This window comes from Pseudophryne corroboree, chromosome 6, assembly GCF_028390025.1.
Source record: "Pseudophryne corroboree isolate aPseCor3 chromosome 6, aPseCor3.hap2, whole genome shotgun sequence".
NCBI classification, from domain to species: Eukaryota; Metazoa; Chordata; class Amphibia; order Anura; family Myobatrachidae; genus Pseudophryne; species Pseudophryne corroboree.
This window is the reverse complement of record NC_086449.1, coordinates 242326637-242352975: the sequence shown is the minus strand read 5'-3', so window position 1 is coordinate 242352975 and position 26339 is coordinate 242326637. Positions and strand designations below refer to the sequence as shown.

The 26339-nt window shown below is 44.0% G+C and overlaps 1 protein-coding gene across 5 annotated transcripts in view; it reads right to left on the bottom strand.

Annotated features, from left to right (window-relative positions):
• The window catches only part of ARNT2 (aryl hydrocarbon receptor nuclear translocator 2), a 256680-nt gene that overhangs the window by 180926 nt on the left and 49415 nt on the right, over positions 1-26339 (bottom strand). For 4 of the 5 annotated variants that reach the window (XM_063925807.1, XM_063925805.1, XM_063925806.1 and 1 more), the window contains 3 exons: positions 21374-21421; positions 8816-9029; positions 7525-7738 (listed from right to left, as the gene is read on the bottom strand). In XM_063925807.1, coding sequence (XP_063781877.1) covers positions 7525-7738; positions 8816-9029; positions 21374-21421 — 476 coding nt within the window. The remainder of the gene's footprint in view (positions 1-7524; positions 7739-8815; positions 9030-21373; positions 21422-26339) is intronic. The other variant, XM_063925809.1, reaches the window with a different exon arrangement.

The following is a 26339-nucleotide window of genomic DNA, read 5'->3' as shown; positions in this document are numbered from 1 at the left end:
CACACATAGCCACATATCTACATACTTACAGCCACATACACATCTATACAAATACACACATACATACACACACACACACACACACACACACACACACACACATCCACATTGACACACACACTGTCCCCACCCTGACACTATCCTCCATCAGTTACCTCTTCTCATCTGGCTTGGTGTCAGCATGCAGGAGCTGGACAGCGGCACTGTGGGGCAGGAACCGAAGCCGGGCAGCTGTGCTGTGGTGCGGGAGCTGGGCAGCTGCTCTCTGGGGCGGGAGCCGGCCAGCCCTGATGTTATCAGGCTGAAGCCGGAGCTGGGCAGCTGTGCTATAAGGGGGAGGGAACTGACGAAACGCAGAATTGTTATGCGGGAGCCGGGCTTGGCAGCTTCTCATTGGCTGGCGGTCCGCGAGCCGTGATTGCTGCACGCCAGATTTTTAAAAAGCCGTCCCTTCTTTTAATTGGTGCTGCAGCCGGTCTGCAAGCCGGGATTGGCTGGCGGCCGCTGCCACCTTTACAATGCAGCAGGGACCTGATGTTGTGGGCGGGCGGAGGCGGAACTGGTTCTGCCTGCAATTAGAGGTGACGGAACGCAGTTCCACCCCGTTCTGGCCCACTTTAACCACTGATTACACTAATGTATGAAGGAAGATCTCCATTTTCAACAGCAACCGTACAGTAGCTCAAATATGTTTCTATCTACAGATAGCGTTAGATTATGTAACCTATGGGTTACATTCCGTAAAAATTACCAGAAGAGAGTTCCACAAGAACTTTACGTGGCAATGGGTGCCACATATGCGTGTTCAGCAGACCACACATGCGCAGTAGCGCTGCAGAGGCACAAAACAGAATGTCCCTGCATGTTATTTGGTACATGAATGTTTATTTCTTATGGCAATGAAAAGCACAGATCAGAAATTACATTACTGAGTCTAAAACCCCATAATTGATACATATGCCCCGCAGAGAGAGAACACAAAATTGTCCCAAATAAAAGGTAAATGCTGAAAGCACAAAACATAAACTAATGTTAATTCAATTTGGGAGCGATGTGCCGTATATCATGTTCCAGAACAGCCCATCAGGACTCTTACATGGGCAATTTTGCTTTGGAGCTATAGAGGTGTGCTGAAAAATCTGTGCTACCATGGGAAAAAGTGTAGATAAAAATTGCACTGGCACACGGCAGAACATTGCCCCAAACTTAACTGACCCCATGGAGTACGTATAACCAAGAGAGAGCAAATAAAACAAATCAAGAGCAAGGGACTAATGTAGCCCATACATCAACAATCACAAAAAAAATGATTCAATGAGTCCACGTTATTTTTCCTGATTTAGCGTTTCTCTAATATACCAATATGCATCCATTGATTGCAGATATTTTACAGTGATTTGCAGATCATTATCATCCAAAGATCACATGAACGAATCATGAAAGTGCCTATATATCAACTGAAAGGGTCGTCGTTTTACTAGCCTAGGATTTTTCTATCGTCAAAAGGGTCTGCAAAACAGCTGGTTGGTCTGCAACATCCAGCATGTTGAACAAGCTGTCACCGATTCGGATAATTTTTTTGGTTAGAATCGGCAATCGGTGAACCCCATATATTGCTTCTGCAAAACACTGAGTAGGCCCAATAGATTGTTTATGTATGGGCCCCTTTAAGATGATTTTTTAAACTGATTTGTCTGATTCCATCAAATCAAACAATTGTTGAAAACGTGTGTAGCCACTATGTCGCTGACGATGCGTGCTCCCGCAGGTCATCAGCGACATTGCCCGTCAGACCTGCATGTAGCTCAGTCTAGCGATATCGCTAGTGAGGGCAATGCTGCAGAACGCAGCGTGGCCCGGTTCCGCTCACCCCCACTCCGTCTCTGCTGGCATCGGCAAGTGTGTATAAATAGAACTGAAAGGCAGTTCAAGGATGATCTAGATATTATTAGCAACCACAATCACTAGGCACAACAGTAAAGATGTAGGGTGTCTATACGGAGGAAAGGGAGAAGAGCGGATTGTTACATATAAGACTCAGATGCTGAGATAGAGGCGAGAAGAAGAAAGAGACGCCAGGCATATAAAGAGAAATACGAATGCATTGACAGAACATCCAGCTGATAAGGAATTTCACCCAGCCCTTTCGGGAAAGTTGAGGAATTTTTCTGCAACAAGTTAAGAAAGAAAAATAAACGTTTGGGGGACCTTCTTTTTCTATTTCAGCACTCGGAAATATTACAACTAAAATAAAACAAAGCCAGAGAAAAGTTGCTGAACTTTAAACATTTTTCAAGTACCATCAAATAGAGAGGCAAAACAAGGCAGGGCGAATAAATATTTTACTCTAAAGAGCAGCAGAACTAGATCCAGCAAAACATCTGCCATAACAAACTGCAGGAAGAAAGCGTGAAACCTTAAACCTAGACTGTTGTGAACTGTCAGGAACTCTCTGTTGCCAGAGCCCTGCCGAGCACTGTGGGGCTCTTCGGAACAAGCTGTGTGGAGACTGTGCCGTAGAACTTACTCAGCCATGCCCATAGATCAATGCTCTTGCCTATATACAGTGTGTGCTGTCTAAAATGCCTACAGGTGCTTGGTCTTGTTCTTGGAGTCTGCATAAACAACACATAATAGAACAGAAGCAAATATCCTATTTCATAGACAGACTAAAACTGTAAAATAGCCGTGCGCCTATGAATAAATATCTCAAACAGAGTATCCCAATGGTATTGGGATCCCGGCACTTGGGATGCCGATGGTCACAATACCGATAGTGGCATCCCGACTCACAGAATCCTGTCACCTGGTAGGTAAGTAGTGTAACCCTCCCTGTCTCCACCCCTAACCCTACCCCTCCCGCCCCCCACCACTAACCCTCCCACCTCCACAGCCTATCACTAACTCTCCCCGATGGTGCGTAACTCTGACCCTCCCTCCCCGCATCCTAACCCTAACCATCCTCCCGTAGTGCTTAACCCTAACCCCCCCCCTTCTTAGTGCCTAACTCTAACCCTGACTGCAGCCTAACCCTAACCTTCCCCCTCACCGCAGGCCTATCCCTCCCCACAGCCTAAACCTAACCTCCCCGGAATACTTACGATCGGGATGCCGGCACCGGTCTTCTGACCAGTGTTGGTATTCTGACGTCAGTATTCCGACTGCCGGCATTCCGAATGCTGGTATACTGACCGAATCCCTCTGAAATACTACCTATATCATGCTCCACAAATACTTTCGGTCTTTAAATGGGTTTGTTATCTCCACTCATTTGCAAAGGAAATATAATTGAATTAAGGGATATTTAAAGGCAGATAAACTGTTGCCAAGGGACTATCTATCCAGTCTATCCAATGTTACTAATTCCTGCAGAGAAACACAGAATTTGACGGCAGATAAGAACCACTTGGCCCATCCAGTCTACAGTACAAGTGGAATAATTATCAAAAATAAGAGAGAGATCCAGAGGAAAAAAATAATAAAAACTGAAAACAAAATATCCCTAAACATCATTACCCAGTGCATCATTTGTGACCGTCAATTTTACATTGTGTCATATTCTGCTTAAAACGAAGTATACTATTAGTGCAGATAAATCAGACTACCATGATACCACACCACTCGTCAAGTGACACACTGGGCTCAGTATGATTAGATGCAAGTTTAGAAAAATACATATGCATAATACAACTCACGTACATTGCGGCAACGTGCGTACATGATAAATGCAAGATTCAATTAAAACTGGCCACTTTTCTACAAAAAGCAACCTGGAAGAAGTGCATGAAAAAGGGAAAATCATCCTGGACCCCAAATAAGTGGCAACTAAGACCGAGGCAGGACCTTAATGAAGACAGTTAGTGGCCATAAGGAAAGTACTGGAGGTTTTTAAAAGGTGTCAAATGGCTGATTTTTACATTTTTAATTGCTGGTGGAAAAATGAAAGCAAGTGTCTTTTTTTCTGCAAAATAAAGTCTTTACAGTATTTAGGGTACAGAAAATGTCTGTAAAGTGATTGTTCATTGCTGTTATACAAGTTTGTAAACAGTTTGAAAAACACTGCTCCCACCTTCAAGTTCAAAAAGCCCCTCTCCTATCAATAGAACGCCACTTACCTGCCCCACATCATGGGACACATTACAGAGCTTGTAAGGGAAATTCACCTAAAACTGACATGCTTTTACTAGCCAAATGACGCTATTTAAACTGAGAGGGGTGCACCAGAGGTTCTGTACCGTGTCCTGGCATTTTTACTTGAATTAAACGCAAATATGCTAGGAAAATACAATGCGAATTTCGGTAATGTGGTGTGAATTCAACGTGAAATCAGCTTGCAGGGCTCAAATTCGCTCCTAACTGAATTTACCCCATTACGTCACATTCAGACATTCAGGTGAGTAGTACAACTCAACCCTTCTGCTTTTAATATATATGACCACTATAGAAATATATTTACATTTAAGGCAAAATCTAAGCTTGAACATACCTAAATCAGAATATTAAATAAAGCTACAAACACGTGGTTTAATTGTTCTTAAAAGACTGTACATCGCTGAGGAAAAACATTTTCTCCACTGTGGTTAGGGGGCCTGATTCAGATCTGATCGCTGCTGTGCGTTTTCGCACTGCGGGTGATTAGCGAAAGACTGCACATGCGTATGCACTGTAATGCGCACGCGTGTCGCCAAACAAAAAAAGGCATCGCTGAACAGCGACAGGCTGGTGCGAAAATTTCAGTCACACAGCCATTGGCATGCTGATTGACAGGAAAAGGCAGTTTGTGGGTGGTAAGTGACCGTTTTCTGGGAGTGTCAGGGAAAACGCAGGTGCTCCCTAGCATTTTCAGGGAGGGTGTGTGACATCAGCTCCGGACCCGATTAGCCTGTTCTCTTTGCACTGTAGGAGTAAGTCCTGGGCTGCGCACAGACTGCACACAGTGGAAAAATCATTTGATGGTGAGTGTGGTGCGATCGGATTTGCAGCTGTCCGCTGACTGAGGGACATCTGTAGCAAGGCGTACACACGCGTACACACTTGAACAGCGAATATACGCTGGGCGGGGACTATCTGAACGCAGGATAACAAATTTACCAGCCCAGCAATCAGGTCTGAATCACCCCCTGGATCTTGTTTTACAAGAGAAGTATTTGACTTACTAAGGAAATGTCATACAAGAGATTGTCCGAGGTGCAGATGCATTGGCTCTTCACTGATTATATACAGTTACTATAGCAATATGATTAGTGCTTACTTACTCCCTTCTGCCTTAACATTCTTTAGGCATAACAGAGGTAAATGATAGAGTGTGAATGCTGGTGTGTAATGACTGCATATCTAATATAAAAAGACAGTGCCATGCCTCAGTGTGGGCAAGTGTCCCTAGATTTCCACTAATACACATAGGTGTCGTCTGAGCGACCTGAATAATCTATAACATCTGCCAGTGCCGGTTTATGTGGGAGTGCATTCCACAGTTTCACTGCTCTTACCATAGAAAAATCTTTACACTAATGAAGACTACATTTTCACATTAAAGGGGGATATTTAATTGGTCCCAATAATTTTTTCGGGAGAAAAAAAAGGGGGTTGATCGTGATTTATTGTGCTTTTTGCCTGATGTTTAGCTATGGACAATTCAAATGATCCCCTTTTTTTTCTCCCCTAAAATTTCAAATTTTCGTGTGAAAACACATAAGATACGGGATTAGTTCCCAGACCTATGTGTTTTTACGAAAATGGGGCTGATAGGGCTGGTTACTGTGGATTTTCTGTCGCCTGTCTCAGGCATGCGGACAGTTGAATATTCCAAGGGGGATCAATTAGCTGCAGTAAATTACTGCGGCTTATTAAATATCCCCCTACATCTCTTTTCTGCGAATGGAAAGGGCTGACCTACAGATGATTCCTAGCTCGTCTTACACACTAATCGTGGCTAACGTGACTTCTTTGCCGTAATTAGCAAGCCTACAGATGTGCGCATGCACTGCCTAGGCCCCCGAGATCCATAGTATCGCATGTGTGCATACACTCCCACAAATGGTTCACAACCGGGCGTGAATAGTGGTAACTGCTGCAAATCTGCACCACCGACCTGATCGCGGGGATAATGAGGGAGGACACATCTGTACACACCAGGTTTAATATAATGCATTTTATCACTTTGATAATATCTCCCTTAAAAGGAAATTCTGTAGGGAATTAAATATACGTCAAATAGTCTTGCCTCACAATTGAGGGCCTCTATGTCCCTTATTAGAGCCCATCACTTAAATTTAATTAATTAGGTTGAAATAAGAGTACAAACATAATTGTAAAACGTAAGGACAAATGATGGTAAGTATATCAAATAACACAGATATGTTTCAAATGGGGAAGATTTCTCAAAGCTTGGAGAGAGCTAAGGCAGAAAGGGATAAAGTACCCAGCAATCAGCTCTGTCATTGGATAGGCTGGGTTTGAAAAATTAGTCTCCAAGCTTCTCCCTCTAGTGACCATTTAAGCAATATGGGGGGGGTCATTCCGAGTTGATCGCTCGCTAGCAGTTTTTAGCAGCCGTGCAAACGCTATGCCGCTGCCCACTGGGAATGTATTTTAGCTTAGCAGAAGTGCGAACGTTTTTATCGCAGAGCGCCTGCAAATAATTTTTGTGTAGTTTCAGAGTAGCTCAAAACCTACTCAGCTCTTGCGATTACTTCAGACTATTCAGTTCCGGATTTAACGTCACACGCCTGCGTTTTTCCGAACACTCCCTGAAACGGTCAATTGCCACCCAGAAATGCCCACTTCATGTCAATCACTCTGCGGCCACCAGTGCGACTGAAATGCATCGCTAGACCCTGTGCAAAACTGTATTGTTCGTTGTGCCCGTACGTCACGCGTGCGCATTGCGCCGCATACGCATGTCCAGAACTGCCGTTTTTAAGCCTGATCGCTGTGCTGCGAACAAATGCAGCAAGCTATCAACTCGGAATGACACCCATAAGCAATAATCATTTGTATACTTCATTGGATCCAACCCATTAACACTGTTTTGTAACTTGCTTACTGTGACCATAGATCATGGGTCTTCAACATGTGTCCCTCCAGCTGCTGTGGAACTACACATCCCAGCATGCCCTTCCTCAGTTTTAGCATGCCTTTATAGCAAAACTGTGGCAGGGTATGCTGGGATGTGTAGTTCCACAGCAGCTGGAGGGCTACAGGTTGAAAACCCATGCCTTAGATCAGGCATGTCCAAACTGCAGCCCTCCAGCTGTTGAGAAACTACACATCCCAGCATGCCCTGACACAGCTTTAGCATTCTCTGACGGCAAAACTGTGTCGGGACATGCTGGGATATGTACTTTCACAACAGTTGGAGGGCCGCAGTTTGGACATGCCTACCTTAGATGGTTAGTTTTAACCAAAATATATCACTGAACTCCACAGGGAATAAGGAGAATATTTAGGACTACATTTTTGTATTGGTAGTGAATAACATTATGATATCAGCCATTATACATACATTCTACCACTAGGACATACCTGTCATGGAATTCTCTGAAGTGCATAACTGCTCTCTGAGCTTCTCAATGTCATCCGGGTGCGTCTGCTCATATAGCGTGCTCCCAAACCATTCTGATTGAGATTGGTTTAATACAGGAGTGACAGAGTCTGACACATAGATCACTCGTCCAGTCTCAGCTGCCACCACAAACAGAAATCCATCTGCGGCCTCCAGTATAAGATGCTTCAGCTCCTGGTCAGAGGGAAACAGGGGAAGTAAGAGCCATAGTAATGTCTGTTCATTTGTTTTTATATTAGTATAGCATCAAAGCACAAATAAAACATTATTCTACATAAAAAAAAAATCCTTAAAAAATGTATTCACAATGTAGAGATTCTACAGTGTAAATGCATCAAGCAGCTATTGTCCTCTTCCATGTTTTATATCAGGTTATTAGGTTATAAAATATATGGTACTTGTACTAGACAAAGCAGCATTAAGATTAAATAAATCAATACATAAAACTATGGGGTATATTTACTAAAGTGCGGTCTTTCAAATGTGGAGATATTGCAGACAGCAACCAATCAGATTCTACTTATCATTTATCTAGCAATATCTAAAAGATAATAGTCAGAATCTGAGTGGTTGCTATGGGCAACATCTCCACATTTGAAAACCCGCACTTTAGTAAATATAACCCTAAGTGTATTTAGCAGTGTCAGGTGAAAAGCATTAACATTGTCTATTTCAGGGAAAAAAAATATGTTAAAATGTTCATGGCTATGCAGGATTTCCCAAACTCAGTCCTCAAGGCACTCTAACAGCCCAGATGTTAAGGATATCCATACTTGAACACAGATAGATAAATCAAACTGACTAAGCTATTAATTAAATCACCTGTGCTTAAGCATGGCTATCTTTAAAGCCTGGACTGTTAGGGTGCCTTGAAGACTGAGTATTGGAAATTCTTGGTGTTGTGTGCTAACAAATGCACTACGAGAAAACTTAATACAAGGCTTTCAGCTATAATAATGGTAAAATAGCACTGTGCGGTATACTGCTACAGTATTTCCTAACTGGGCACGTCTCAATTATAAGATATGTTTATTTCAGTTTAAAGGAAGTGATTTAATTATACGTGCTCCACTTTCCCTCTCCACCGCCATTCAGTGTAACTAAATCATGTTTTGTAACTGGCATCGCTTTCTTTGTCTACGTCTGAATTTGTTAACACTCATCTCTTCCAGAGTCCCAGTTATTATTAACTCTACACAATCGCCTTTGCTGAAGTGCATATAGTTCTAATAGCTTTCAGAGCAGCAGCACCTGTTCTGTTAAGAAGGAGGGTTTATAAGCTCCGTCCGTAGATTTATTTCCTGTCCCTCTCATGGATTTCATGTGGGACACAGCCATGCGCAGGATGGTGAGCTTGTCAGGTTTGCGTGCGAGGGCACTGCAGGTGGGAACCATGTCGGACAGCTCTGTGATGTATTGTGTCATCTTATTCCTCCGACGTCTTTCAATTTCACTGTGATTCTCTCTGAAAGCAGAATCAGAGCAGGAGAAAAAAACGGAAGAGTATAAGAATCAGCACCAAGCAGAGCCGTCCAGGGACACGGTCCCCGCAACCCAACGAACACACGTGTGAGAGGCTGTAGATGATGTGTGCACACAAGAGTCTTTGTCAGTGTCTGTTCAGCTTCCAAATTACTTTCCATACTTTTTCAATGGCATCGGGTCTTGTTAATGGTTTGGTTCTCCTTTGCTTGGTCAACGTCTGATTAGCTTTTTTCCTTTAAGGTTTTGTTTCAAATGGTAGGAATGCTTGTTTATTTTATGGAATTTGATGCTGGGCTGCTAGTGTATTAAACTGCAAGACCCTCCAGCAGTAAATATACAGATGTGTGTAAATCAAAGTTAAATTATAACTTCCCGGGAAGGTTAAAAGTCACTGCACAGTCACTGTGCTAAAAATGGTTTTGTTTTGTTTTTTATAATCCTTTTGCTTCCAGGAGGCCCAGAAACCAATACAATGGAAGCGACCATTGGCTACAAACAGCATCCATGTAACCATTTCTACTTTTCTGAGTTATTTATTGAAATAATATTACGTTTTCCAGATCATGGAGCCACCAAGACCAAATAAATAAAGCAAAAAAATAACTTAATTTATAATTTTCTTATTCAGTGGAATAACTGATTAACGGAATTTTGGTTTGTCAGCTGAAAAAACACTGGCAACTGTTTTTATCGTGTAGTGTAACAAACATTCCTGAGTGCCATACATGTCAGCAAGATACATTGTATGTTAGTGTGCCCCGTCAAACTTAGTGTGACACACAAACACACATACTGCTCAGAGCTGATGTAGCGCACTCACGGAATCTTGAGAGAAACATAGATTCATAAAACACTGTAAATGGTTCCCTAAAGTACTTGTGTAGCAACAAAAAAAATAATTCTAACTGCTGTCTTCTGTACAACACCAGTTCAGCCAAACTGGGACAAAACTGAAGCAAACGAACAAACCTCTCCTTTACCGATAGCTCAGCACGGCCCTGTACCATTTAGGTGGGATGATGTCTTGACCAAATAAGAGAGAAAGATGCAGCACTTTGACAAGCAACTAAATGGGCTCTTCATGAATAGGAATTACAATCTTAATGACAACACAAAAAGAGACATCAGGGAAATAGGACACATACAGAGATGCAAGATAAAGAAAACATTTATTTCATCGAATTGCGGAGTATACAAAAAACACACAACCCGTTGTTAGATGCCAAGATATATCTTTTATCTAGAGTCCTAGAATCATTGCTATAGCAATTCCGCTTAGCTTTGTCATTATCTAAGGCATGCATGTTGTTTGATTTACTTTACTTTGTTTGCATATTGTGCAACATGTTTTCTTTTTATTTTCTTGTCCCGCAGCAGGGGAGATACAGCAAATGTTTAGTTTTCAAAAGGTTTTGATTAAAGAAATATTTATATTGGTGCACACAAGCTCTCTTGCTGACCGCACAAGCCAGCAGGTGAAGGCCTATAGAAATGTGTCCCCTTCCCACACTGCGCTGTCCTAAGCTGCTTTTAGACCTGAGCCATGTGAATGACTGAAGCCAAGAGGTGATCTATGTGACTGTGATTTGCTCATGACTATGGTTGAAGGGTGGTATGGTGCAATAATATGTAGGAGATAGCAGTGTATACACAGCTGGAGGATTTCAACACTAGCAATCTATTAGTGCACACAATCAGCAATCTTATTTTCCCGAAACCTATGACATACAGTATAATATACCAATGGGTGAACTTGTGCATGTGCTTACCCTTTTTAAACTTAGAAGCATGCAAATACCTTTTTCTTAGTGTAGGCTTTTCCATCGGTTGCCCCAGGAATCTATATTTTGTTTGTTATTTACCAGATGTTGTAGCTATGTTTTAAGTAATATATATCAAGTGGGTAAAATAAATCTTTCTCCACTGCTGCTTTAGGTAGCACTGGGTAAAAAATGGCTCTTTATGCTATATAGGAGTTCAAGTGCACATTCTGAGGGATCAGGCATTACTGAGTGCACATGACGTCATCACTTTTGAACGCTGCAGCGTGCAGCCACACTAAGGGGTCTATTTACTAAGCCTTGAACGGAGATGCAGTGGCTGGAGATAAACTAAGCAAGAGCAACTAAGTTGTAGGGGCTCCCACTAAAACATAGATGCCATACCCTCCCCGACAGTGGCTGTCAATAGGAAAAAAAACACATGCACGCGCACACACACCAGACATGGACACACACACTTGACATGCACACACACTGGAAACACACAGCAGCATTACCTGTCTGGACACCCTGCTGTTATAGAGCGAGGGCCCAGGAGAGCAGGGAGCCGGGACAGCACACTGAGTCCCAACATCTTGGAAGCTCCTCCGTCATTGCAGCGGCTGCGGGTATGCCCAGGACAGTGTCTCACAGGATTTAATGTCACTATCCCGTGAGACTGTGTAGTGAGGAGCTCCTCTACGGTTACTGTTAATGAACAGCTGAGCCATAGAAGACGTGGGGGAATGGAGACACAGCTAAATGCTGTGCTCCACAGAGAATAGCTTTGGCCAATTCTGAGGGCACAGTGTGTTGGGGCACCTAATGTGTGGGGGTCCCGGGAGGTCAGCCCCTGTTGCCCCTCCTATAATCCGTCCCTGATTATGCCAATCAGTGGTGAGGTGTAGGGTAGGTGGTGTATTATTTACAACTGAGCTCAGTTAAATGAATGGCCAAGTTGTTGTCAATGATTGTGCCCTGTGGAAGTGGATGGGATTAAAACCGTTCAATATGCAAATGAAAAGATGAAGTAAGGGTGGTTATAATAAGAATTTACTTACCGATAATTCTATTTCTCATAGTCCGTAGTGGATGCTGGGGACTCCGTCAGGACCATGGGGAATAGCGGCTCCGCAGGAGACAGGGCACATCTAAAGAAAGCTTTTAGGATCACATGGTGTGTACTGGCTCCTCCCCCCATGACCCTCCTCCAAGCCTCAGTTAGGTACTGTGCCCGGACGAGCGTACACAATAAGGAAGGATCTTGAATCCCGGGTAAGACTCATACCAGCCACACCAATCACACTGTACAACTTGTGATCTGAACCCAGTTAACAGTATGATAACAAACGAAGTAGCCTCTGAAAAGATGGCTCACAACAATAATAATAACCCGATTTTTGTAACAATAACTATGTACAAGTATTGCAGACAATCCGCACTTGGGATGGGCGCCCAGCATCCACTACGGACTATGAGAAATAGAATTATCGGTAAGTAAATTCTTATTTTCTCTAACGTCCTAGTGGATGCTGGGGACTCCGTCAGGACCATGGGGATTATACCAAAGCTCCCAAACGGGCGGGAGAGTGCGGATGACTCTGCAGCACCGAATGAGAGAACTCCAGGTCCTCCTTAGCCAGAGTATCAAATTTGTAAAATTTTACAAACGTGTTCTCCCCTGACCACGTAGCTGCTCGGCAAAGTTGTAATGCCGAGACCCCTCGGGCAGCCGCCCAAGATGAGCCCACCTTCCTTGTGGAGTGGGCCTTTACAGATTTAGGCTGTGGCAGGCCTGCCACAGAATGTGCAAGTTGGATTGTGCTACAGATCCAACGCATACAATATAAACAACGAGTCAGATTTTCTGACTCCAGCTGTCCTTGAAATATATATTTTTAATGTTCTGACAACGTCCAGTAACTTGGAGTCCTCCAAGTCGCTAGTAGCCGCAGGCACCACAATAGGCTGGTTCAAGTGAAAAGCCGAAACCACCTTAGGGAGAAAATGAGGACGTGTCCGCAGTTCTGCCCTGTCCGAATGGAAAATCAGATATGGGCTTTTGTACGATAAAGCCGCCAACTCTGAAACTCTCCTGGCTGAAGCCAGGGCCAGTAGCATGGTTACTTTCCATGTAAGATACTTCAAATCTACAGATTTGAGAGGCTCAAACCAATGAGATTTGAGAAAATCCAAAACTACGTTTAGATCCCACGGTGCCACTGGGGGCACAATCGGGGGCTGTATATGTAGTACACCCTTGACAAAAGTTTGTACTTCAGGCACTGAAGCCAATTCCTTCTGGAAGAAGATTGATAAGGCCGAAATATGAACTTTAATAGACCCCAATTTGAGGCCCATAGACAATCCTGCCTGCAGGAAATGTAAGAATCGACCCAATTGAAATTCTTCCGTTGGGGCCTTCTTGGCTTCACACCACGCAACATATTTTCTCCAAATGCGGTGATAATGTTGTGCGGTCACTTCCTTCCTAGCCTTAATCAAGGTAGGAATAACTTCCTCTGGAATGCCCTTTTCTTTTAGAATCCGGCGTTCAACCGCCATGCCGTCAAACGCAGTCGCGGTAAGTCTTGGAACATACAAGGTCCCTGCTGAAGGAGATCCCTTCTTAGAGGTAGAGGCCACGGATCCTCCGTGAGCATCTCTTGAAGTTCCGGATACCAAGTTCTTCTTGGCCAATCCGGAGCCACTAGTATTGTTCTTACTCCCCTTTTCCGAATAATTCTCAGTACCTTTGGTATGAGAGGCAGAGGAGGAAACACATACACTGACTGGTACACCCATGGTGTTACCAGAGCGTCCACAGCTATTGCCTGAGGGTCTCTTGACCTGGCGCAATATCTGTCCAGTTTTTTGTTGAGGCGAGACGCCATCATATCCACCTTTGGTTTTTCCCAACGGTTCACAATCATGTGGAAAACTTCCGGATGAAGTCCCCACTCTCCCGGGTGAAGGTCGGGTCTGCTGAGGAAGTCTGCTTCCCAGTTGTCCACTCCCGGGATGAACACTGCTGACAGTGCTATGACATGATTTTCCGCCCAGCGAAGAATCCTTGCAGCTTCTGTCATTGCTCTTCTGCTTCTCGTGCCGCCTTGTCTGTTTACGTGGGCGACTGCCGTGATGTTGTCCGACTGGATCAACACCGGCTGACCCTGAAGCAGCGGTTTTGCCAAGCTTAGAGCATTGTATATCGCTCTTAGCTCCAGTATATTTATGTGAAGAGACGTCTCCAGGTCTGACCATACACCCTGGAAGTTTCTTCCCTGTGTGACTGCTCCCCAGCCCCTTAGGCTGGCATCCGTAGTCACCAGGACCCAGTCCTGTATGCCGAACCTGCGGCCCTCTAACAGATGGGCACTCTGCAACCACCACAGGAGAGACAACCTTGTTCTTGGTGACAGTGTTATCCGCTGATGCATGTGCAGATGCGATCCGGACCATTTGTCCAGCAGATCCCACTGAAATGTTCGTGCATGGAATCTGCCGAATGGAATTGCTTCGTAAGAAGCCACCATCTTTCCCAGGACTCTTGTGCATTGATGTACTGACACAGTTCCTGGTTTTAGGAGGTTCCTGACCAGTTCGGATAACTCCCTTGCTTTCTCCTCCGGGAGAAACACCTTTTTCTGAACCGTGTCCAGAATCATTCCCAGGAACAGCAGACGTGTTGTCGGGGTCAATTGAGATTTTGGAAGATTCAGAATCCACCCGTGTTGCTGAAGCACTACTTGGGTTAGTGCTACACCGACTTCCAGCTGTTCTCTGGACTTTGCCCTTATCAGGAGATCGTCCAAGTAAGGGATAATTAATACGCCTTTTCTTCGTAGAAGAACCATCATTTCGGTCATTACCTTGGTAAAGACCCGAGGGGCCGTGGACAAACCAAACGGCAGCGTTTGAAACTGATAATGACAGTCTTGTATCACGAACCTGAGATACCCTTGGTGTGAGGGGTAAATTGGGACATGCAGATAAGCATCTTTTATGTCCAGGGACACCATGAAGTCCCCTTCTTCCAGATTCGCTATCACTGCTCTGAGTGACTCCATCTTGAACTTGAATTTCTGTATGTACAGGTTCAAGGATTTCAGATTTAGAATAGGTCTTACCGAACCGTCCGGCTTCGGTACCACAAATAGTGTGGAATAATACCCCTTTCCCTGTTGTAGGAGGGGTACCTTGACTATCACCTGCTGAGAATACAGCTTGTGAATGGCTTCCAATACCGTCGTCCTTTCTGAGGGAGACGTTGGTAAAGCAGACTTTAGGAACCGGCGAGGGGGAGACCTTTCGAACTCCAACATGTAACCCTGAGATACTATCTGCAGGATCCACGGGTCCACCTGTGAGCGAGCCCACTGATTGCTGAAAATCTTTAGTCGACCCCCCACCGCTCCTGAGTCCGCTTGTAAAGCCCCAGCGTCATGCTGATGGCTTTGTAGAACCCGGGGCGGGCTTCTGGTCCTGGGCAGGGGCTGCTTGCTGCCCTCTCTTACCCTTTGCTCTGCCTCGCGGCAGATAAGACTGTCCTTTTGCTCGCTTGTTTTTATAGGAGCGAAAGGACTGCGGCTGAAAAGACGGTGTCTTTTTCTGTTGGGAGGGGGTCTGAGGTAAAAAAGTGGATTTGCCGGCAGTTGCCGTGGCCACCAGATCCGATAGACCGACCCCAAATAATTCCTCTCCTTTATATGGCAACACTTCCATATGCCTTTTGGAATCCGCATCACCTGACCACTGTCGCGTCCATAAACTTCTTCTGGCAGATATGGACATCGCACTTACTCTTGATGCTAGAGTACAAATATCCCTCTGAGCATCTCGCATATAAAGAAACGCATCCTTTAATTGCTCTAGAGTCAATAAAATACTGTCCCTATCCAGGGTATCAATATTTTCAGTCAGGGAATCCAACCACACTACCCGAGCACTGCACATCCAGGCTGAGGCTATTGCCGGTCGCAGTATAACACCAGTATGAGTGTATATACTTTTCAGGTTAGTTTCCAGCCTCCTATCCGCTGGATCCTTGAGGGCGGCCGTATCAGGAGACGGCAACGCCACTTGCTTTGATAAACGTGTGAGCGCCTTATCCACCCTAGGGGGTGTTTCCCAGCGCGTCCTAACCTCTGGTGGGAAAGGGTATAATGCCAATAACTTCTTAGAAATTAGCAGTTTTCTATCTGGGTTAACCCACGCTTCATCACACACGTCATTCAATTCCTCTGATTCTGGAAAAGCTACAGGTAGTTTTTTCACCCCCCACATAATACCCCTTTTTGAGGTACCAGCAGTATCAGAGATCTGCAAAGCCTCCTTCATTGCCGTGATCATATAACGTGTGGCCCTGTTGGAAAATACGTTTGTTTCTTCACCGTCGACACTAGATTCATCTGTGTCGGTACCCGTGTCGACTGACTGGGGTAAGGGACGTTTTACAGCCCCTGACGGTGTCTGAGACGCCTGAGCCGGTACTGACTGGTTTTCCGGCCGTCTCATTTCGTCTACTGACTTTTGTAATGTACTAACATTATCACGTAATTCCATAACTAAAGCCATCCATTCCGGTGTCGACTCCCTAGGGGGTGACATCACCATTACCGGCAATTGCTCTGCCTCCACACCAACATCGTCCTCATACATGTCGACACACACGTACCGACACACAGCAGCCACACAGGGAATGCTCTAATCGAAGACAGGACCCCCTTAGCCCTTTGGGGAGACAGAGGGAGAGTTTGCCAGCACACACCAAAAGCGCTATAAATGTATATAAACAACCCTAAAAGGTGTTGTTTTTGTTATAAGCGCTTTTAATATATAAATATCGCCAATTTATGCCCCCCTTCTCTTTGTTACCCTGTTTCTGTAGTGCAGTGCAGGGGAGAGTCCTGGGAGCCTTCCTCACAGCGGAGCTGAGCAGGAAAATGGCGCTGAGTGCTGAGGAGAATAAGCTCCGCCCCCTTTTCCGGCGGGCTTTTCTCCCGGGTTTTGAGAAATCTGGCCTGGGTTAAATACATACATATAGCCTTAATGGCTATATGTGATGTATTCTTTGCCACTAAAGGTATTTAATATTGCTGCCCAGGGCGCCCCCAGCAGCGCCCTGCACCCTCCGTGACTGGTCAGTGAGAAGTGTGTAGCAACAATGGCGCACAGCTGCCGTGCTGTGCGCTACCTTCATGAAGACTGAAGAGTCTTCTGCCGCCTGTTTCCGGACCTCCGATCTTCAGCATCTGTAAGGGGGGTCGGCGGCGCGGCTCCGGGACGAACCCCAGGATGACCTGTGTTCCGACTCCCTCTGAAGCTATGTCCAGTAGCCTAAGACTCCAATCCATCCTGCACGCAGGTGAGTTGAAAATCTCTCCCCTAAGTCCCTCGATGCAGTGAGCCTGTTGCCAGCAGGACTCACTGAGATTTAAAACCTAAAAAAACTTTTTCTAAGCAGCTCTTTAGGAGAGCCACCTAGATTGCACCCTGCTCGGACGGGCACAAAAACCTAACTGAGGCTTGGAGGAGGGTCATGGGGGGAGGAGCCAGCACACACCATGTGATCCTAAAAGCTTTCTTTAGATGTGCCCTGTCTCCTGCGGAGCCGCTATTCCCCATGGTCCTGACGGAGTCCCCAGCATCCACTAGGACGTTAGAGAAAAAGGGGTTAATTTACAAGTTTACATGCAACCGCGCATGCATATGTTTATGTATACATTTTTAAGTATCTTTGACTTGTGTCTCCTACATCTGACGCAGCAGAACAGGGTACGACAGAAGCAATCAACCATAAGCGGAGTACAGTAAGGTCAGATTCACATACAGTAACTGCAACACAATCAGAAGTGGATGTATCCGCAGCGGCACCGTTTAGATGATGTCATCACCGACATAGATGGTGACTGATAGTAACACTCTTTAGATTGCTTTGATTGGATGATTGCATATAAAACCCCCTCCCTCACTTACCCATCACCTGCTTAGAGTATTTAATTACTCAGCATTACAGCTACAGTATATTTAGAATGGTGCAGGGAAGAAGATTCCTTTTGAAGTTTTAGACAAAACAATAGATGATTGTATTTAATTTACTTTTTGTATTTAATTATATTTTATATTGAAAATTCAGCTTTTGTTACGACTTTATTCTCTCTGCTGTATATGTCCCTTCATTACATGTTCATATTGTGTACAAATAGGGTCATGCAACTTTAGCATTTACTTCTAACACTGTCAATCCATATCTCTACCCTATCATAAGCTTAAGTATACCAACTTGTACATGTGACATACAGTATGTTGGGCGCAAATGCAACCATTGTATGGATGGGCACAGGTTTATATGCATCAACTGCATATATCCTGTAAAAGCACTTTCCATACATGTGTCTTTTCTGTACAATCAGGCACACAATGTTAATTTTAAAATAAAATATGAAACTTTGCATGATCTTCCTCTTTAAGGACATTACAGTTCTGCAGAATATCCATCCTTAGTTTTGTAGTGGCAGAAAGACCTGCAGATTACCAGTATGTAAAATGCTTTCCTGACAGCGGAATGCAGGGAGGGATATGAGTGCAGTAAGCGGCTGGGAGATAGGAATGATAACAAGCTTGGAATCTAACTCCTACATGGCAAGCTAGGGCAGTACACCCCAAAACCTGCTGTCTGGGATCCACGCTCACACACACACTATATGTATATATATTACATTAGAATATAGGTATATAAGTGCAGTATAAAATATTATAGACAGGGTGAGGCAAAAAACAACCTCACAGATTTTAAAGGTTAACAAAAAAGGCATGGTAAATGCTATTCACAATGTAGTAAGTAATCTACAAGTGCATGGAATACAGTTTATTTTCAATTGGTTTTGAATATGATATCGTCCAGATGGTGGTCTTCATTCATGATACACATCTGTAGTCGATTTCTGAAGTTTCGCATCACTCTGCGGGTCATTTCCAGCATTATTTCTTGCCGAAGCTCGCTTTCATTTGTCTGCCTACATTAACAAGCAGAATTTTCCATACTGGGTGGAAAACAATCCTTCATGAAAGGCCTCTACACAATGCAACGGAAATTGAGGTCTACAAACATTGACCAAGAACCATTAATGAACTGAAGGCTGCCATACTAAGTGTGCCATATTGTGTTTTGAGTTTTAGGTGTACTCTGTTGATCAGTTTACCAGAAGCAGCACATTATTGGGAAGCACAGGGTTAAAGACTTTCCAATTTAAATTGCTATACGCCAAGAAATGACGATACCATATTCTAAACCAACTGAAAATAAACTGTGCTCCATGCACTTGTAGATTACTTACTACAATTTTAAATAGCATTACATTACTAAGGACTGCAGCGCTTCCTGCTAGTGTTGCAGGGGGATGCGGTCAACATCCCGCTGGACGGGATCCCGGCGGTCGAAATACCTACGCCGGAATCCCGACCGCCACCCCTGTCGGGATTGTGTGTCAGCAAGCTAGGGACACGCTGCTCTGCTGATTGGGAGTATTAACCCTATCAGCAGGGTGATTGTACAGGTGTATACCCAGCTTTTCCCTCTGCTTAACCTCAACCTTTATTTTGCATGGCAAATCACATGTCCTGTAACATGCTTCCCATCATACATTTTATAACCCCAGCTCTGTTTCTACAATATACCACTATCATACCTCCCAACATGACCCTCTCCAGGAGGGACACAATGCTCTGCTTCTGGACTTTTCTCTTAATTTATGATTACCAGCACCTGTGTTGAAGAGATTAATGGATAAGAAAGGTGTTTCAGCACAGGTGATGGCAATCATACATTAAGACGGAAGTCCAGGAGCAGAGCATTCTGTCCCTCCTGGAGAGGGTCACTTTGGGAGGTGTGCCACTGCTGTGTATTGTATAGAACTAAACATATACTAGGGCACGCATTCCAAACCCCGGTCCTCAAGGAACATTAACAGTCCAGGTTTTAGTGATATCCATGCTTGAGCACAGGCCAGTAACACAGTAATATTGATTTAACCATCGGCGCTGAAGTCTGGATCACATCAGTAGGCTTATGCTACCTTATTATATGGACCTTCTTAGCCTATCTATAAATGTTTCTAATAAAAAATGTACATAGGTGTACAACTCCTTTCAATAATTATTGTACATATGAGACTTTATTCTGTGCAGCTTTCCAACAAAACATCCTCCTACTACACAGTTTCAAGCAGGTGCCAATACACTATACAGTGATACAAATGATCTGTGGGGGTAATTCCAAGTTGATCGCAGCAGGAATTTTGTTAGAAGTTGGGCAAAACCATGTGCACTGCAGGGGAGGCAGATATAACATGTGCAGAAAGAGTTAGATTTGGGTGGGTTATTTTATTTCTGTGCAGGGTAAATACTGGCTGCTTTATTTTTACACTGAAAATTAGATTGCAGATTGAACACACCACACCCAAATCTAACTCTCTCTGCACATGTTATATCTGCCTCCCCTGCAGTGCACATGGTTTTGCCCAACTGCTAACAAAATTCCTGCTGCGATCAACTTGAATTACCCCCTGTATGTGTAGACATAATGCGCGGTCACCAGAGACTGTGGGAAAGTTTTACATGAGTATCCAAGTAGCTGTGCTCCTTTATTAGCCAAAAAGAAAACCTGGGTTATTATTGCAATTTTAGCCCAATGGTCATTATTGGGCTATCAAATAATAGTCTGTTAACGCATGGGATCCGGGAAAAGTTTCCAATCCCATGTGTTATAGCGGCTCTGAGGGCTGGTTATCGGGGATTATGCTTTGGGTGCCTGAGGCGCGCAAAGTATAATTCCTGATAAGTGCCACGTTCAGCGCTAATTGGATAGCCCCCTGCTAATCCACTAGCTGTGGAAAATCACTGCAGCTAATTGGACACCTCCCTAAAGGGGGGTACTCACGGGAGAGATGTGTGCTGAACGATCTTAACACAGACCGCTCAGCACACATCTCTCACCCCGCTCAGCACAGCGCGATGTGCTGAGCGAGGGGGAAAGCCGACGGGGGGCCGCTCACTTCACACAACGGTGAAGTGAGCGACCCGCTAGATTGAGCCTGCATGCAGGCTCAATCTAGCATCGGCGATAGCGATGCGCGGGGCCGCGCATCGCTATCGCTGGAGGGCATACACACGGCAGATCCGTGCTTAAAATCTAAGCAATCTAGCAAGATTGCTTAGATTTTAAGCACGGATCTCTCCGTGTGTACCCCCCTTAACAGTGCTGGCCTGCAGAGGCAGTTGAAAATTAAGATAGGTTGCTAGTAGTCAATGTGTTTTACTTCCTGTCAACCCAAGCGCTAGCTGTTTGCCCTACCTGCATAGCTGGTCTCTGTCCAGTAAACTTTTGTCATCTTCCAGCTTGGAAACAAACAATCAGCTCACTCATAAGACGCAATCTCCTACCTTATGGTTCAAACCATTCAACTTGCAGTCATACCTATAAGAGGGGACAGAATAGGACATTAGATAACCTGTGACTTCTCCAGTGTCACATTAGGGCAGCAAGATTCTAGTTATCACTAACCTTGAAAATTTGCTTGGTCCCTCTCCATCTTCATCATCAAAGTCCATTCTATTACAAACAAGAGGAGTGTGAGCTGGGCCACTTAGCAGACAGAAAATACTTATTCTAATGTTCAAAAACAAACTTCAGTTCTCATTAATGGACACAGCGAGTCTAACAAACAGGCACACATTAATGTAATTGTGTGGATCCAGAGGAACTATATACTTAACACAGCCACAGACACAGACACTCCTCTATATATAATCATCAGCATCATCATCGTTTATGCTAAGGTGCCACAAAACCCTGTTGGGATAACAAACCATACATAGGGGCATGTGTATCAAAGCTTGGAGAGAGATAAATTGGAGAGCGAAAAGCTTCTAACTGACATGTTACAGGCTGTGCTTTAGAAATGACAGGAACTGATTGGTTGGTACTGTAGTTCTCTCCACTATAGCACTCTCCAAGATTTAGTACATCTGCCCACATCTCTGTCTCCAAGCTTTGATACATATGCCCCATAGACAAATAATAAAGGTCAAATGAACTTGACAAAGAACCTGACATGAAACAGAGCTCATTGAAGCTAATTCTATGGCCTAATAATGCCTTTTCACTAATAGCACTGCATGCCCCCTTATTACCAGTGCAGTACACATTGGGGGTAATTCAGAGTTGATAGCAGCAGCAAATTTATTAGCATTTGGGCAAAACCGTGTGCACTGCTGGGGGAGATATAACATGTGCAGAGAGAGTTAGTTTTGGGTGGGATATTTTGTTTCTGTACAGGGTAAATACTGCCTGCTTTATTTTTATACTGCAATTTAGATTTCAGTTTGAACACACCACCCAAATCTAACTGTCTCTGCACATGTTATATCTGCCCCCCCCCCCCCCCCCGCAGTGCACATGGTTTTGCCCAACTGCTAACAAATTTGCTGCTGCGATCAACTCTGAATTAGGTCCATTGCTGCATTTATGGCCCTCATTCCAAGTTGATCGCTCGCTAGCTACTTTTTTCAGCTGTGCAAACGCACAGATTGTAAGCTTGCGAGCAGGGCCTTCCTACCTCTATATGTTTGTTTTTACCCAGTTTTGTTCTATTACTGTTGTTCTATTGTAAAGCGCAACGGAATATGCTGCGCTATATAAGAAACTGTTAATAAATAAATAAATAAATAGTCGCCGCCCACGGGGGAGTGTATTTTCGCTTTGCAAGTGTGCGATCGCATGTGCAGCGGAGCAGTACAAAAACATTTTGTGCAAAACATGACCAGCCCTGAAGTTACTTACGATGATCCCAGCGACGGAGGTCCCGGAATTTACGTCAGACACCTGCCCTGCAAACACCTGGACACACCTGCGTTGTCCCTACCACTCCCAGAAAACGGTCAGTTGACACCCATAAACGCCCTCTTCCAGTCAATCTCCTTGCGATCGGCTGTGCGAATGGATTCGCCGCTAGAAGCATTGCACAGCAACAATGCTGTTTGTACCCGTACGAAGCGCGTGCGCATTGCGGTTCATACGCATGCGCAGTTTTGCCATTTTTTTACCTGACGGTGCGCTGCGAAAATCAGCAGCGTGTGATCAACTCGGAATGACCCCCTATGTACGACTGACTTATAAATGCATATCATACTATATGATTACATTTGAATGCAACACAAAAGTTATCTGTGTTAAAAGCACTATGAGGCCTTTAAATCATCCACAGAATCTAAAACTGAATATTACGTATTGTTGCATTAGGCAGCAGTGGCGTAAGTTCGTGCCAGTTTTCCGGAGGCAAGATAAATATTGGTGCTTCCTATTTCCTATATTAAGATAAATATATGTATGTATGTATGTATGTATGCGTGCGTGCGTGCGTGCGTGCGTGCGTGCGTGTGTGTAGTGTTCTGAAAAAAAAAAGTATATACTGTATTTAATACATTTAATTGTCTTTTATTTTAAATCACACATTTCTTAGCAGTCATACCCAGGATTAGAACCCATGACCTGTTACACTAACAGCAGACACTTTACTGATGGAGTTATTTGCTCCTGTACAGGAAGCATGAGAATTCTAACTATGGAGGTCATTCCGAGTTGTTCGCTCACGCTAAGCCGCCGCCTACTGGGAGTGAATCTTAGCATCTTAAAATTGCGAACGATGTATTCGCAATATTGCGATTACACACCTCGTAGCAGTTTCTGAGTAGCTTCAGACTTACTCGGCATCTGCGATCAGTTCAGTGCTTGTCGTTCCTGGTTTGACGTCACAAACACTCCCAGCGTTCGCCCAGACACTCCTCCGTTTCTCCGGCCACTCCTGCGTTTTTTCCGGAAACGGTAGCGTTTTTTCCCACACGCCCATAAAACGGCCTGTTTCCGCCCAGTTACACCCATTTCCTGTCAATCACATTACGATCGCCAGACCGATGAAAAAGCCGTGAGTAAAATTCCTAAGTGCATAGCAAATTTACTTGGCGCAGTCGCAGTGCGCACATTGCGCATGTGCATTAAGCGGAAAATCGCTGCGATGCGAAGATTTTTACCGAACGAACAACTCGGAATGAGGGCCTATATGTGTAATTGTCAGAGAAGTATCTTCATATAGTTAAAATTCTCATATTTCCTATACAGGAGCAAACAGCTTCATCAGTAAGGTGTCTGCTTCCTGTGTAATAGGTCGTGGTTTCTAATCCTGGGTGTGATACTTGTAAAATGTGTATTTTCAGTATAATAAAGAGGGTGTGATTTGTAAGGTGCAGGGACCAGTGAGGAAGTCGGCCACTGAAAAGACAGCGTCAGCTATCAATTAACTTAATTCAATAGTGTCACAGAATGGGAGGAGAGGTGCCCCCCTTCTGAGCAGGAGCTCGGCGGCAGATGACTCTGTTGCCTCCCAGAGTTCTGCCTCTGTTAGGCAGTTAAATGGCAGTATAGTAGAATACTGCAGGACTATGAGATGGGGACATGTGGCTGCTGAAAAGAGGCAGATAATATTGTACATCTGTAGAAACACATGATGATTAGTATGCCTGAGGTAGGACTTTTCCCACCATCCTGGTCCAGGAAACAGGAAACAAAGAGGAGATGTGAGACATGGGCTGGTTTTAAACAAACACACGCCTCTCTTCCCACTGATAACCGGACAATTCCTCACTCACACGGAAGGGAGGAGAAATATTTATTCCCAAATGAATCTTTGTAAGGTAGAAAAGTGTTTGACAGCTCACATCCTACTCAGCAACCACCAACAAGGAGATGTGTTTCACCGATTGATCCTACAGTGTTCCTCCCTCGTTGTAAGATACTAAACGGGGCTGTGCCTGTTCATGCACAGATAAGCATCGCATACTACCTAATGCATTGGCAGCTGTTTGTTTAGGTGCCTTCTGCCCAAGCCAAGAACCAGAAATGGTGCTCTCTGCATCTTTCTGATTATAAAAGGAGCAGCACACATAAAGGATGTGTTTTATGAGGGTGCATAGAAGCCAGAATATTTCTAGATCCTGGGAATACATTTAGCAGTTTAATAAAGACATAATGCCACTGGCATGTTATGCTAACCAACAAAATGGAATACATGATATATAATTTGTATGACAAAAAAAATTATAATAAATTTTATGCCACTGCATAGCTGAACAAATGGTTAATTCTGTTACATGAAGAAATATTTTATTCTGTTATCCAATAATACATTTCCCCAAAATGTGCAAAAATCAGGGGAGGAGGGGTCACATTTGGCCATTGTACAGAAGCCTCCCGTCACATGGATAGCCTGGCAGCAGCTGTAGGATTAATGTGGGGACAAGAGGATAATACAGCAACAGTATAAAGCCATATCTCTTTCTCAGTAGTAAGATGCAGTCATGATCAAGTCCAGAATAACAGTCACTAGTGACTTGAAAAAAAGCTTGGCCTGGAAATTTGCCTTGTTTTTTTATGTAATAAAGTCCATTTGCACTTCATCATACTATTATAGATGCTTGAAGCCTTTCTGGAAAGTCTGTTTTCTGGACCATGTATTGTCCAAAGAAACAGTCTAACAACAACTGCAAAAGTGCCCTATACGGCAGCAGTTGCAGCACTCCTCAGAGTTGATACTCGTCTATTTAAATAAATAAATAAATAAATAAAGCCAGAGGAGCAGTCAACCTTGTGCTTCTCACCCAACCATCATGGAAGTACATTTGTAAGTAAAATAAAGTTGATGACAAATTAATTGATTCCTATGGATATTGCAGAAAATCTGGATTTGTTTAGTTGGATGTAACTGTACTTAATCGCTAAAATGAGAAGCCAAGATACAACAGCGTGCCAGTACATTTTATGGGTATTATGTGGTATGGTGGTGTCCTCTAGTGGCAGTTCTTCTACATTGCACAATCCAATAAAATCTGTGTAACTGCAATAGTGGCTCATGCTGATTTAGATGGAATTTGCGCCTAAATTGCATGCGACTTGGACAAATGTGTATTCTGCTTAGTATACAGTAGTTTATGTAGTAGTATATGCACCTGGTTTAGATCAACAGAGAACCGTAGTATATGCACCTGGTTTACTCCAGGAAAGAACAGTAGTATATGCACCTGGTTTAGATCAACAGAGAACACTAGTATATGCACCTGGTTTATTCCAGGAGAGAACACTAGTATATGCACCTGGTTTACTCCAGGAGCGAACACTAGTATATGCACCTGGTTTAGTCTAGGAAAGAACACTAGTATACTATATGCACCTGGTTTACTCCAGGAGAGAACACTAGTATATGCACCTGGTTTACTCCAGGAGAGAACACTAGTATATGCATATTATGCACCTGGTTTACTCCAGGAGAGAACACTAGTATATGCACCTGGTTTAGTCTAGGAGAGAACACTAGTATACTGTATGCACCTGGTTTACTCCAGGAGAGAACAGTATTATGCACCTGGTTTACTCCAGGAGAGAACACTAGTATATGCACCTGGTTTAGTCTAGGAGAGAA